This window comes from Podarcis pityusensis, assembly GCF_964106645.2.
Source record: "Podarcis pityusensis genome assembly, chromosome: 8".
NCBI classification, from domain to species: Eukaryota; Metazoa; Chordata; class Lepidosauria; order Squamata; family Lacertidae; genus Podarcis; species Podarcis pityusensis.
In genome coordinates, this window is record NC_138033.1 from 38,359,448 (window position 1) to 38,374,272 (window position 14,825).

General features: G+C 54.4%; 1 protein-coding gene across 1 annotated transcript; it reads left to right on the plus strand.

The window, feature by feature from the left end:
• Positions 1-766: 766 nt before the first annotated feature.
• Positions 767-14,399, plus strand: LOC308483030 (serine/threonine-protein kinase SIK1-like). Its single transcript, XM_081016575.1, has 5 exons — positions 767-1,436; positions 9,070-9,211; positions 9,896-10,108; positions 10,784-10,921; positions 11,009-14,399. Exons 1-5 carry the CDS (start codon positions 845-847, stop codon positions 12,132-12,134), a joined length of 2,211 nt encoding a protein of 736 aa, XP_080872701.1. The 5' UTR covers positions 767-844; the 3' UTR covers positions 12,135-14,399.
• The last annotated feature ends 426 nt before the right edge of the window (positions 14,400-14,825 follow it).

The following is a 14,825-nucleotide window of genomic DNA, read 5'->3' on the forward strand; positions in this document are numbered from 1 at the left end:
TTGTCTCCAGTCAGTTCATCATCCCCTTACCCTGGTTTGCTTGAGGAGTTTAAAAACAACTTCCCACTGATCATTTGTCCTCCCCCAGCTTTCCAGTGCATCCCCCCCACTGTCACTTTCCAAACCACAGAAAGTCAAGATCCTTTCTTAAAGCGTTTGTTGTGCTCAGGCGACAGAGCTCTTGAATTCTCTTTCCTTGCGCAAACTTAGCTTTCTGGTTTGTGCTTGGGTGTCTCCTGCAAAATACTGACCATCTGGCAGCCCCCTTAATATGGGTTAGCAGCTGGATTAGCCTCATTGTTTAGGAAATGTATGTGAAGTATCCGTGGGAAACATCTTAAAATCGGTCCTTTTTCTTACTGAAATACATATTCCTTTTTTAACTGTGGTGAGCATTGGCCTTTCTGCGTGGCAGGGCTGTCATCAAAAAAAGGATTGGTTCCAGAATGTATCAAGGTGGGGCAGTGGCATCACCGAAACTGTCTGAGGAAGCTGTATCAGCCCCTCAGATGAAGGCCAGGGCATGGCTTTTGCTGTCCCTCTCGCTGCCACTAGGCTTTTCAGCTGAAAGGTGCCAATTCCAATTCAAGTAGAAATGTGCAGATTCGTAAGGAACCTGTAAGGTTTGGCTTGCTTGCATGAGTCCTCTGGGCCAGGGCTCCTTTAGGGTACGCTTTGCAGCCCCAAAATTCCTGAAAGTGGAGCTGGGAGCCTTTCCCTCCCATGTCGGGGGCTTGAAGAGGGCCATAGAGAAAGCTACCCCTCCCTCCATTCACTCTGCGTCTTCTCTTTGCAGCCCCCACCTCCATGCCGAGACCCCTGTGAGGCGGAGGCTGTTGTGGACATGGCTGCCGGCGCCCGGGCATTCTCGGAAGGGAAGATTGCTGGCCTCTATGACCTGGAGCGCACTTTGGGCAAGGGCCACTTTGCGGTGGTGAAGCTGGCCCGGCATGTCTTCACGGGGGAGCGGGTGGCCGTCAAGGTGATTGACAAGAGCAAGCTGGATGGCGGGGCGGCCGCTCACCTCCTGCAAGAGGTCCGCTGCATGAAGCTGGTGCAGCACCCCAATGTGGTCCGCCTGTATGAGGTCATCGACACCCACGCCAAGCTCTACCTCATCCTGGAGCTGGGCGATGGCGGGGATATGTTCGACCACATCATGCAGCATGAGGGAGGCCTGGGGGAGGAGAAGGCCAAGCACTACTTTGCCCAGATTGTCCACGCCATCTCCTACTGCCACCGCCTCCACGTGGTCCACCGGGACCTCAAGCCGGAGAATGTGGTCTTCTTCCAAGAGCAGGGTGTGGTCAAGCTCACGGACTTTGGCTTCAGCAACTGCTTCCAGCCAGGCACAATGCTAACCACCAGCTGCGGCTCCTTAGCCTACTCTGCCCCAGAGATCCTGCTGGGGGACGAGTACGATGCTCCTGCTGTCGGTAAGAGCTGGGGGGGGGGGCTCTGGTGGCCTTTCGAAGGGGGAAGATTTGGCAAGAGGTGGAGAGGGACATCCTGAGACCTACTGCACCTTATTTATTATTTTATTTGAAACTGGATAACCTGCTCTTTCAAAAAATATAGCAAGGCTGCTTACGGCATGTAAAATACACAAAACAGTCTATAAACATGTATAAAACATAATTAAAAGCATTGGTGAATGCTGGTTGGTTAAAAGAAAAATGTGTATTCTGAAGGCCTGCCCCAGCAATCAAAAGACGTCGGAGAGAAAGCAGGGACAGTTTCTGCCACGCTTCCCCAGGTGTGGAGTTTCGCAGGATAGGGCCTGCCACACAAAAGCCTTGGTCCTTCGTGGAGACCAGATAACATCATAAAAGGCCTAGAAGAATTGTAGAGTTGGAAGGGACTCTGAGGATCATGTAGCCCAACCCCCTGCAATGCAGGAATATGCAGCTCTCCCATACGGAAATTGAACCTGCAGCCTTGGTGTTACCAGCACCACGCTCTAATCCAGCCTTCTCTGGCTTGCCAACCTGCCCTCTGGTATGTTTTGGGCTAAAGTTTCCATCATCCCTGGTCATTGGCCATGCTGGCTGGGGTTGATGGGAGTTGTAGTCCAAAACACCTGATGCCAGAGGCTGGAGCTATGCCACAACAGAGGGAGGCCTTCATGTGCTCCTTGTGGATTTGACAGAGAAAGCAAGAGGCCAAGCTCATGAAATGGCCCTTTGCTGGGATCCAGCAGGGCTCATATTTCGGCCTTGGATTATCATGAGCCTTTGACATATTAGGGTGGAGTTTAATCCAATGTCAGTAGTTGTGTTTGTGTAGGACATAAATATATTCTCTAAATGTGGCATTGCCCACACAGATTCCATAGTGGAACAACAACACAGCAACATTTGTAGTATATCCGCAAGTTGTAATAGGAGAACTTGTGTTGCCCTCCCCAGATTTTGAAAAGGGCAGTCAGCCTTCAAAATATGGGCAACAGATAAAGGTTAGGAGGATAGAAGTTTCTGCCATGTTGTCACCATTTTGGTGGTTAATTCAATCTCTGTAAATACATTTAGAGGAGAAGGTATGGATTATTTCAAAACAGAGAACAAACAGAACCCTCTTCCCCATTTTAAAAAAAGGATTTTCACTATGGTGCATGATGCAATACCATCCAGAATGAATCTATGAATACTGAATAATGATCAGTCTTGCAAAAATTCAGGTCATTTTCTGATTCTCAAAAATCTCCAATGTTAATGAACAAACAACCCCCAGAGCCAAAGGAAGCAAAATGATGACAGTCTACAACGTAGGCCCAGGATGGTTGGGTGTTGTGACCTTTTCCCTTAAAGGGTGGGGGCAGGCATGGTGGGGAAGCTGCTGAAGGAAGTAATCACTCACCCGCCCTGTTCTTTTCTGAGCCCTCCAACTTAGCTTGAGTCTCATGTTGGCAACAGGTATCTTGACTTGGGTTCCCCAGTATCTGGCCATTCTTGGTGACTGCTTCCGTAGGATTGCAAGAGGGGAGGCGAGTGAGGGCCCAGCCAGGAATAAATGTCTAGTGTGAGTTGTGTGCCTGGCCAGTCCCCCTCCCCACCTCCAAAGACTGCCTGAGCTAGAGAGGAGGCCTGGGCAGGGCAGGATGTGGTGTGGGCGAGGGAGGTTTGTGTGTGTGCGTATATGTCTCTTTGCTCGCCTGCTTAGAACTTTTGGTTGCGGCTGCTAGCAGGAAAGAGCAGAGCTTGTTGAGAGGTGCAGAGCCTGCCTCCAGACTGTGGCTTCTCCCGGCTGGCATCCCCATCGCAGCACCCTCCTGTGACCCGGAGCATGGGCTGCACAGCACAGGGCACTCAGGCCTGTTGGGCCTCACACCCTGTTGCTCAGCTGACCCTTGGTCTGCCAGTGGCCTTGCCCCATTAGCCGCTGCCCTTTTCATGCCATGCTGCTCCTTGGCATGCAGGGCACCCTGGTAGCCTGGAGCAGAACAAAGAGAGAGAGAGTTTGTAGGGAGCCCTGTGAGTCACCTGTGGCATTTGCTTGGTTTTCTCTTCCCATTCCTGCGGTGCTGTTCAGTAAATTGCGGAGGGGAGGGGGGGGTTGGATTAGCTGCTTCTAGAAAGAGAGGGGGTGAGAGAGACTGCTGTTCTGACTGCCTCTCCCACTCCTTGAACAGGGCTGGATTGTTGGCATTTTGCAGCCTTTCATAGACAGTTGTTGCCAGAGGGCCTGAGCACCCTCGCCTGCTTCCTTTGCTCCATCCTTCCTGCCCCCCTCCTCTTTTCCTTTGCCAAGGCAGCTGCTTGACCTGGGAAGTGAGAAATGGTGCTCTGGGAAGGAAGAGGTGAGGTCAGAGGGAAATGGGTGGGATTTCCTGCCTGCCCAGCAGAGTGTTTTGTTTTTTTCTTCAATGGTCCCGGAGCCATGAGGAGGAGAATGGCCACTACTTCAGACAGCCGGGGATGGCTCTTTCAGGCTCTGGGAATAATGAGCTGTGTGCGTATGAGAGCCAGCCATTTCTGCAGCTTGCCAAACTGGTCCATTGACCAGGAGGCCAGAAGCCTTGAGAATGGGCTGGAAAATTAGAAAGGTTTCTGCAGCTTTGGGAAGCTTATTTTCCCGTCCCCACCCTAACATTTCTACCATGTGTGAAACAAAAAGATGCTTGTTGAGCAGTGCACATCCCCATCCTGCAGTGTACAAAGGGAGCCCTCTGCCTAGGCAGACCCTAAAGATGACGGCTTCCTAGCCTGCAAGAGAGTTCATCCAGCAGCTTGAGGCCAGTGGGATCCCTAAAAGGCTTGAGAAGGATGCCATGGTGGGTTCCTGCTGTGCTCGGCTCCTCAAATGGGGCAACTGAGCCATTGAGCTACACTTGGTTTGGGTCTGAAAGAGGACATCAAGAACCACAGGGTTGGCAGCCCAAGGCACCCTGCTGCCTCTGGCACCCTCCCACGCCACACACAGGAGCTGCTCAGAGCGGCGGCAGCCGACTCTTCCTTCCACCTGTTCTCCACTGCGCAGGAGGGCAGCAGAGCTAGCTTACAAGGGTGCACAGAGAGCTCTGTCTGGATGCCACCCAAAGGGGATTGGCAAAAACGGAGGCCTCAGGTGGAAGAGCCAGGGAGCTGCTGCTGCAGCTGGAGCCCCACTCGCTCTGCCTAATGGGAAGACTGGCCCAGTGAGAACAGGACTGGAACTGAATGGAGCTGCTTCTCTCATTGAGCCTATTGTGCTATTTGGAGCTGAGCCACTGCAATATGCTCTAGGTTTCACCCTGCTGCCTCCAGGGGAGCTCATGGCCTTGCTAGCCCCTGGGCTTTGCAGGGGGTGTTTGTGAAGTGTCTGTATGTTTGTGTGTGTGTGTGTGTGCGTTGGTTTTGCTGGCCACAGTGCACATAAAGATACCAGATATGACAACATGAGGGCAGTGGGGTCGATGTCTGTGTGAGCAGCACCTGTTGCCTCTTCAACCATATACAAATCTTAATGCAAAGTTCCAAGAGGAACCAAAAGCTGAAATTGCAGCATCCTGCACCTTTGAGGCCATGTGCCTGTTCTGAGAACGTTGCAGATTTGCATCCACTTCCTCCTTCTTCCACCCTTTAGTTGAGGGCCCTGACTATGTTACAGGCAGCTGCAAGCCCTCCTGGCAGCTGAGACCTTTCTTTAGGCCCCTGACTGCTGGGAGCCCAGCTACCTGTGAACAGCAACTTGCTACTCTGTTTCTTAGAAGGAAAATGTTCTGTTTCAGAACAGCTGGTGTTCTCCTCTGCCCCCGCCCCCTGTGCATGCATCACCCCACCCTCAAGTCCCCCAGTGGCTGATTTCTCCTCCCTGCTGCTCCCCCTCCTGGCCACCTGCAGCAACGAGGGCCTTGACTGCATAGCAGCACCCCTTCGGCTGCTATTTATAAGCACGCTTGGAGCAGCGGCTGCTCTTCTGTGCTGGCAGTCTGCTTCCTGTCTCCTCTTAAAGCCAGCTGTGTAGGAGCCTGAGATAACCTCTTGTTTTTCTTCACAGCCAAGCCGTCAAACTGAGGCAAATATGTGGGCGAAGCAAGGCCTGGCTCCACAGTTCTCAGCAACTGGAGGGGGCAAGGGCTTTTTTCCTGGAGTCCCTGTGTCCTAGCTCAGTGTATGTGTGTGAAAGTGAGACAGATTGACACCTTGCCCCTTGTCAGTATCCCCTTTTAGAAGTGGCTTCCTCGCTTCCTGTATTGAAGGGACTTGCAGCTGGTCCTGGGGCCCCAGCCCGTTGCTGGAGGGTGGGGTGTGTGGGCTGGAGTTGGGTTGACTGATGGGGTCATTGGTTTGTGGGCAAACAAGTCTTGCTTGCAGTAATAAGTGGTGGACACACACACCCCGTCGGCTGTCCAAGGTCCACCTCATTCCCACCATGTGGCAACACACTGACGGGGATTTGAGAATAACTGCAAGAACCCACTTGCTGTAAGCAGCCTAGCCAGTTAAGAACAGGATGTGGTAGAGTTAGGGAGGCCACTGGAGTTGCATGCCCCTCACACCCAAAGCCCCTCTCTTTATGGGCTCATCCACACTTCCACTTCTCCCATGCCTAGAAAGCATGGGTCCAAGCGGTTTCCCCCTTGTCCCACTCCTTTCCAAGGGGAAACCCATTCTTTAAGTCTGCATCAAAGCAAATGTAAACCTGGAGCAAACCTGAATTGTTGTTTCCTTCAACTGAGCACTAAAGAGTGGTTTTTCTGTGTGGAAAGCCACAGGAAAAGGGGGAAGTGTGTATATGCCCTAAGCGGCAAGAGGAACATGCCACACACAATATTTTTCTATCTCTCACCCGGGGGCAGCTTTTGCAGGCCGCATTCTTTGTTAAGCATTTGGTTTTAGTCTTGCATCAGCATTCCAGAGCACCCTTCTGCCTCAGGCACTGCTGCCTTCCTCACTGCAGGGAGGGGCTTCCCTATTCCTGAACTACTCCTGGGGCACCATGGGGTGGCAGGGGCAGCCCTCTCCCTGCCTGCATCTCCCGTGCATGTGCCTATATTCTGCTCCTGGAATAATGAGCCAGATAGCCAGCCTTCAGTCTGGTCTGGATGGGAAAGCTATGCTGTAGGGCCCTGAAGTCTGGGTGGGTGTGTCCATGTGCAGCCTCTCAGGTATCTGCTTTGAAGGGGGGCCTCTGGCTCTGTTGATTTCAGGGGCCCTTTCCTCCCCAGGGCCCAGCTATGCAAAAGAAAACAAGTCCCAGTCCTGGCAATGAGCACCTCTGATGACACCAGTGGGACCCCATGTTTTGGAGCAGTTTTGTTGATGATAATGATGAATGATGATGATAGTTGCAATGAATGCACAGATAGTTGTGTGAATATTCATTCACCATTAAAAAAAACAGAAAACCCATACAATAATAAAAACCTGAGGAGGAGAAGCCTTTGTTTTCCAAGGACCTTCATGTGCCCTTCAGATGCTGCTGGTAGGAGGAGAGATGGCTCACCCCACAGCTGAAGGCTGTACAGCGAGGGTGGGGTTTTTTAATATTACAGCCACCTCTCCACCCTGAGATTTCAGCAGGCATTGGCTACACACACACACACACACACACACGAGAGAGAGAGAGAGAGAGAGAGAGAGAGAGAGAGAGAGAGACTCTGTGACTGCTGCCCATTACTGTCTCCCTCCTTGTTGATTTGGGAAAGGGAGGTAAGAAGACTCTTTCAACAAGCATGGCAGTGCTACTGCTGCAACCTGTTCTGTTGAAACCAGGGAGTTTCTCAACAACACTCCTACCTCTGCACACATCCCTTGCAGATCTCGGACCTGCCTGCAACTGTCAGTAGACAATCACCCCCACTTTCTGTAGGATCCACCTAATGGCAGTGTGCTGTCAAGGGTGTTGTGAGGGGGACTGAGTTTCAGTTCTCTTACAGCAGGACCCGACATTTCCTGTTCCTTCCACTACCCCTTCCCTAGTTTTTAAACCTGGGTGCAGAGCTAGGGAGACCCAGGCACATATCATAGTTTCCTGGAGGTGTTGATAAAGTAGCATTTGGAAATTTGATGCAAATGCGTGCTATGAACTGTGCCCCGAGTCATTTAAATGCTTAGCAGTGCCCCCTAAAAGCCAGAACAACAGAGAGGGCTGCTGCAGTCTTTCTGGGTGGGATGGGGAACAGCTTTAGGCATATCGGGTGGGCATGCAAGGGTAAAATTGGAAAGGTCCCCTGGGTGGCCTTGGGGTCCTTTGACCCACTTGGGCAGAAGCGCCTAGCAGGAGGCGGAAGAAACAGCTCTTGCCAAGAGCTTGCCTGAGCCGATTATGCTCCAAAGGATTTGAGGCCCCCACCGCACTGCTTATCTCTTGGGCCATCTGTGCTCTGTCCCCTCCTTTCCTCTGCCTCCAAGAGCTTTGCCCACCCCCCTCTCCAGGCTGCCTTCTTTCCCTGCCTTGTCCAGCCCTGCTGGGAGAGTCCAACTTGTTTTCATCTGCAGAGAATCCAAACCCAGGGCTCATCTTGGTGGTTCTTGAGTTGGGGACAGGGGGCAAGAGACAACATCATCTGTGGCCTTCCAGACATTGTTGGGCTCCCCCTCCCTCCAGCCAGCATCCCAGCCATTCAGCCGAATGGTGAGGAGTTGGAATCCAGTCAGGAAGGTGGGCTCTGGCTCTCAGGCCAAGAGGGAGATGGAAGGAGCCTTTTCCTGTCCTCCTCCACACCTTTCACTGCTGCTTCCTTCTCTCAACTTACTCGGCCCTGCACCTCCCTCCCTCCCAAATCCAGGACAGCCAAGGTCCTTGGGCACCCCTCTCTCCTTTCCCCCATTTTTGGGGGGTTTGCAAATAACAGGCTTTTTTGCTTAGGGTGTGCCGGTCCTTTTTTCATCTTAGTCCTGAGTTGGAAGGCATACATTATACAGGATGAGGTGTAAGTAGGACTACCCTTGGGACTGATCTGGAGGCTGCAGCTGGTGCAGACATTGGCAGCCAGGGGGCTTCTGGGGGCAAATGACCCTCTAGCATAAAATGCCTTGCTTGTGGGATTTGCACTGTTTGCAAGGCCAAGTTCAAAGTGCTGGTCCTGCCCTGTAAGCCCCCATGCAGCTCATCAAATGCTTGCAATTAATGCCACTTGTTGTTTGAGCTTGATCAATGAAAAGTTACGACGTTTTGGTTCAGGGCTGTGGAACTGAGGTGGGCTGGTGAACTTTGGGAGTGCTCACCTGCATTTACGCCATTTATCCCCCACCTTCTTCCCTCCAGGGAGTTCATAGCAGTGTACTTGCTTTTCCTTTTCCGAATTCTGTCATCACAACAACCCTCTGAGGTAGTTTAGGCTGAGAGTGAGTGAGTGGCCCAAGGTCACCAAGGGAGCTTCATGGCTGAGTGGGGGTTTGAGCCTGGAACTCCCAGGTCCTAGTCTGACACTCACAGGATCTCCATAGGACACTGAGGTTGGGGAGAGGTTCTGATCCCTCTCACGGTTCTGTGGCATTAAGGCTACCTTCCTTTTCCGCAGCAGCCTTAGTTTTACAAAGTGGTGCTGTGGTGGAAAGCCAATAACTTGTTGGAGTGCTTGTGTGGGGGTCTCTCTATTTCAGGCCAATGATCACTGTTCCTCTCCTGCTTTCTGTCTTTCTCCAGATGTCTGGAGCCTGGGAGTCATCCTGTACATGCTGGTCTGTGGGCACCCGCCTTTCCAGGAAGCCAACGACAGTGAGACGCTGACCATGATCCTGGACTGTCGCTATGAGACCCCCCCTCATGTCTCCTCCGAGTGTGCAGAGTACGACCAGACCCCCCCTCCCAACTCACTCCCCCCACACCTGTCATGCAGGCAGGGTGTCCCTCCACCACCCCACTTGCCCTCACCAGGTGTGGCAACGGGGTCTTGCACCTCCTTCCTCCCTCCAGACAGAAGGCACCTGGGTTACCTGCCCAAATTGTAGCCCTGCCCCTTTGCTGACCCTGTGCCCTCCAGGCTCTGCCCAAAGCAGCATGGTTGTTGTAGAGTAGACCCTAGTGGGCATAAGGTTGGGAAAGAATGAGGGTTCTGGATCCTTCCGTCCTTGCCCCCTCCCCCGGGGCTGGGCCTGCTCCCTGTGGGGAATGGTGTGAGAGGTCAGGCAGGCATGCCTGAGATGGGACACAGTGCCCTTTCACATGCTCCCCCCTTTGTCCCAGACTCCCTCTGTCCGTGGGGAAGGAAGGGGGGGGCTAAGGCTGACTGAGCTCCAGGCAGCAGCAGGCCCTGTAGGACCCGGCTGCCCCCACTTAGAGACCAGCAATGACAAGAGTCACATGAACACATAGGGTGAGAAGAGATCTTGCCATGGGTTGGGGTGGGGAGTTCAGCCTGCTGCTGCCTATCTGTGTGGGGTGGGGCTTCACAGGAGGGGAGCGGGAAAGATGTGATATCTGAGGGCCTCCGCGTGACTCTGCCCCCCCATACACCCCTTCTGTTGGACAGCCTGATCGCCCAGATGCTGCAGCGGGACCCCCAGAAGAGGGCCTCCTTGGAGCAGATTGAGAGCCACCCGTGGCTGCAAGGTGTGGACCCCTCCCCTGCCAGCCGCTCCCTCCTGCCTTTGACGTCGCACAGGCGGGTCTCGGAGGAAGAGCACGGCATCATCATCCAAGCCATGATGTGCGGCAACATTGCGGACCGAGAGACCATCCAGGAGTGAGTCTCCCAAGGGTGGGAGAAGGAATCTGAATTTCCATCCGACAGGGCTCTGGTTGGCTGGGAGGAAAGTGGTGGTAGTGGGGAGCAGGAAGAGAGGACTTACTCGGAAGTAAGTGCTTTGGGGGCTGCCCCCTCAGGCTAGCCCTGCCCTCCTTCCTAACCCCTCACCAGATGCTGTGGGCTGCTCTCCTCAAGAGTCATAAGGAAGGCTGCTGCGGCTACTCCTCATGTGGAGGACTTCTGCCCTGGAGCCACCTGCTTTCGCTCCTGGGCTGGGTCAGCTTTGGCTAACCTGAGGCCTTTCAGATTATTTGGACTACAGTTCCCATGAGACCCAGCCAGTGCTTGTCACTTCCAGCACCGCTGTGCTGGCTGGGGCCGATGGGAGTTGTAGTCTAAAACCTTGGAGGGCCTCAGACTGGGATAGGCTGGTCCTCTTTGACCAAAAGCATCTCATTGGTTGAGACGAGCCTGTTGGCAGTGAGTGCCCTCTCAGCATTGGGGGTTTTCTGCCAGGAGAGGCTTTGGGCATCTTGCCTCTTTCGTCCTTCCTGGAGTTGAGACTGCTTTCCCCTCCCCACCTCCTTTGCCCTTGTATCACCTCTACATGCCCCTTGCAGGGTCCTCCGAGGGTCCCCTTGACTTCTGTCCCTTGCATCCCCTTCTGCACAGAGCCCTGGAAGCCAACCGCTACAACCACGTGACGGCCACCTACTTCCTGCTGGCTGAGAGGATCCTGCGGGAGAAGCAGGAGAAGCAGAGTCCTGGAGCCAGCCTGGCCTACAACCTGGCGCAGCACGTCGAGAGCAGGCAAGTCTTGGGCTCCTTGAGGCTGGGGTTTGCTTTGACCATTACTGCAGCTTTCTGAGCATCTTCCCTTTCGCCTCTTTCTCTCAGGAGCTCCTTCAGCGCCGTGGGGGACCCCGGCCAACCGCTGCCAACCGCAGGCAAAAGCCCTCAGCCACTGCCCACAACCAAGAGCGCCCTGGAGGCCTTTGCAGAGCATTCTGGGAAGTCCCTTCTGTCCTTCTCTGCACTGGGGGAGGATGAGTCACCTTCCAGCTTCCACGGGTGCGGGCAGCCCATCAGAGCCCTGATCCGGCCCTCACTGATCGAGACCCCCATTGCCAAGAGCACCCCCGCCCTGCAGCAGATTTCGGAGGAGGAAGAGGAGGAGGAGGAAGAAGAAGAGGGGAAGCCTGGCCTGTTCCGCAGGAGGACGTCTTCCCTGAACCAGGAGCAGATGAGCGACTTCCAGAGTGCCAAGGCTTCCTTGCTCTTCTGCCGGAGTCTTGCGTCCCACAACAAAACAGGGAAGGCTCTCGGCCCAGGATTCCCCAAGGCCCGCAGCGGCCCGGAGCCTCAAGGGCCTGAGGGTGGCCTCTCCCTGGCAGCGCCACAGAGGCCTCCATGCCCGCAAGGCGAACGGGAGGAAGGCATGGGCACTCAGGTGGGCAGCAGCCTCTGCCTGCCACAGGAGGTGGGCCCAGAAATGCCAGCAGAAGGAGGCCCAAGAGGCAGTTCTTGGATGGGCGGCGAGGAGAGGAGGAAGGGCAGTGCCATCTTGGAGGCAGTGGGCAGAAGGGAGCAGCCCCCAGGGAAGGAGGAAGAGGCCAACAACAACACCCCCCCAGGGAAAGGAGGCACCAGGGAGGGGGAGGAAGAAAGACTCTTGAAGAAAGAGGACGGGCCACGGAATGACGATGAGACTCTGGCTCGGGGCAGCTGTGGCCAGAGAGCTGCTGAGATGAGCCCAGCCTCAGACCCGGAAGGCCAGTTCCGAAAAAGCCCTGAGATGGGACCAGCCCAGAGGCCGAAGCAGGACGGCCACCGGAACGGCAGTGGCAGTGAGGGCCTGGCAGACGTGATCAAGCTGGACCCTGCCAAGGGCAAGAACGCCAACCTGAAGGACCGGATCCTGCAGTTCCCGCTCTGCGAGAAGGCCCTCGCGTTCCGGATGCGGCCTGCCTCCAAGGAGAGCCTCCTCTCTCTGGGACAGTTCAATTGTTGCCACGTCATCTGAGCCGTGTGTCTGCATCTGCAAGAGAGGGATGTGGGCCGAGGAGGGGGATGGCGGCGTTGGTGGAAAGGGCAAGGCCCCCAGCCAGAGGGCCTCGGGTCGCTCCATTCCCATCATCCTCTGCTCCCAGTGAACGGCTGCCACCATCCTGCCCACCCGCCTGCCTGCCTGCCTGAGAATTGCATTTTGACTCTCGCTCTGTATATCTGCTTGAATCGGGTGAACCAAATGGCTGCTCCTCTCCCTCTCCCCCCCTTGTCCCAGCTGATGCTGCCCAAAGGCCACAGCCCCCACCCACCCCCTTAGTTCACAGCATGCTGAACCTAAATCTCCACCCAAGACCAGGGTGTGGGTGTTTGTGTGCCCAGAGCTTCTCAACAGCAAATTGGCAGTTCCGATTCCGCTGGGAGCTCTGGGGCAGCTCAGCTGGAGAGAGGCCAATGGGTCTATGGAGGCCTGTTTCCTCCTATGTCCCCCTGCTAGAGGCCAAGGGTGCCTGTCGCAGAGGCAAAACGGATGTCCCTGGTCCTAAAGCTGACAGAGGCGTTGTGGGTGGAGATTCTTTCAACCTCCTTTACAGTGGCCAAAGGGCAACCTTTCTCTCCCACCACCCCAGCAAGGCTCCCCATGTGAGTCTTGCCACGTGGGTCCCTGCAGGTTTACTTGTCCTAAACAGGTCAGCTTCTTGCCCCTAAGGCCAACTCAGATGGAAGCCACGTTGCTCCCGGCCACCTTCGCTCTGCTTCCAAGCCCCGGCCACTAACTGCTGCTTGGCTGTGCCTGTCGAGGCATCCCAGATTGTGACTGTTTGAGCTGAGCTCCCAGATGCTGTTTCCCCTTTCCTGCCAGGGAGGGACCAAAAAGCCAACTCTGGCCTGCATTTGCTAGTGGCTGCCTTTGCTTTAAGCTGACATGGCAAGCTTTGTAGTTGCAAAGGGGCAGCAGACCCAGGCCTGGACTCAAGCTCCTCTTCAGGTGCCCTGGGAAGGCCCCTGGCTGCCTCTTCTCCTCCCTGGGCTAGGAGTCCAACAGTGTTGGCTGGCCGAGGCCGCCTCTTCCTACCCCATCACCTCCCAGTCCAGCTGGAATCAGAGCCAAGCTGCGGGGAGGTGCAGATCAAGCACCAATCTGGGGTCAAAATTAGATACACCCCCCCCCTGTGGGGTAGGACAACTCCTGAGCATCAATGCCAAAAGCGGCTACTAATGTCACCACCTCTCCTATGGGCCAGGTGACTGAGGTTGTGGCACTGCACCCATGGCAGGGCTGAGAGCGCCCCCCTCTTGGTCTTTCCTAACTGCTGGGTGTGGGTCCAGAAGGGGTGCTGATGGGGCTCTTGCTTTGCCTTTATGAAGGCATCCCTCTCCTTTAGCACTATCCATGTTGTTTTCGCCCTGCCCCTTATGGACTAGCTGCTTGGTTTGAGTCCCTGCTGGCCTGTGCATTGGAAGGACCCCCTGCATCTGGCTGTGAGCTGCCTGCCTCTTTCTGGCCAGTCCCCCTGGACCGCTTTCCGAGGAGCCGCATGCATTTCTCTTCCAAAGCATCCCAGCTCTGCCAAGCCTGAAGAGGTGAGGTTTTTATAGCAATTGAAATATTTTTTAAGAATAGTCTATTTTAATGTAACATAGAGAAGGCTCTGTATCCCTTTCCCCCGCAAGCCCAGGGATTTCCCTGGGCAGCAAATGCACTTTTTAGGAGTCAACTAGCCATGCTCTTCTCCCTGTCTGTTCCTGCCCCCCCGCCCCCGTTTGCCAGCAATGTTGCCCCTACTTCCCTTCCCTTCTTTTTCTTCTGTCCTCCTGAAGGACTTTGCCAGTTTGGGTGGGCTGGATGAAGGAGGGCCAAAGGAGGAGGGTGCCACCACAGAAGATGGCTCCTGGCCATGCTGGGAGGGACTTCTGTGTGTGTGTGTCTGTGTGTGTGCGCGCGTGTGTGCATCACATACACCCCCCTCCCCATTGCGTTCCTCCCTCCTTCCCCCCTTGAAGTGCTGCCAATCCTTATCCGCCTCCCCATTTATGCCCTACACCAAAACCTCCATCTTCTCTCTGAAACTCTTCCAGGAAAATAAGCTTTCTGTGTATTATTATTATTATGTTATTATTGTTATTATTATTATTATTATTATCATCATCATCATCCTTCTTTCTTGCTGGCAAGAAATGAATTGGGGATTTGATTGCTGAGCTCCCGCTGGGTTCTGTATCAAGTGCACTGACTGGATCTAAGGCAGCAAGTGGAGTCCAATAAAATGGCTGTGCTGGACTCTGGAGCCGCCTGTGTGTTTCCTCCCTCAGGGGAATATTGGGTGGGGATGGGTGTGAGCAGCAGGAGGAGGATCCCACTTTAATCCTGCCTTGCAGAGGGGCCCCTGTGGCTGTTTTCCACCTTCAACATTGCTGCTGCCACAGGGGAGTTTGTGTCTCTGAATAGGACAAGGGACAGTGATGTAGGCGGCAATTCCACACCTTGCCTCCTACGAACACCTGAAACTGCCCTTCTCCAACATGGTGCCTTCCATATGTTTTGGGTTACAATTCCCAGCCAGCACAGCTGCCCAAACATCTGGAGGGCAGCTGGCATTGGGAAGTTTGGACTAAATGGCGACCCTTTCTAAAGGTGGGACAGAATAAAGCAGCCGTGGCAGAGCCTCTTGGAAGCAAAGAGGCCTAGTGGTGCCTTTGAAGCCTG

Excerpts from the sequence above, each read along its gene's own strand:
- LOC308483030 (XM_081016575.1), top strand. The coding sequence starts at position 845 with ATGGCTGCCGGCGCCCGGGCATTCTCGGAAGGGAAGATTGCTGGCCTC. Across the intron at positions 1,437-9,069 it reads GTACGATGCTCCTGCTGTCG|ATGTCTGGAGCCTGGGAGTC; the intron begins GTAAGAGCTGGG and ends GTCTTTCTCCAG. Across the intron at positions 9,212-9,895 it reads GTCTCCTCCGAGTGTGCAGA|CCTGATCGCCCAGATGCTGC; the intron begins GTACGACCAGAC and ends TCTGTTGGACAG.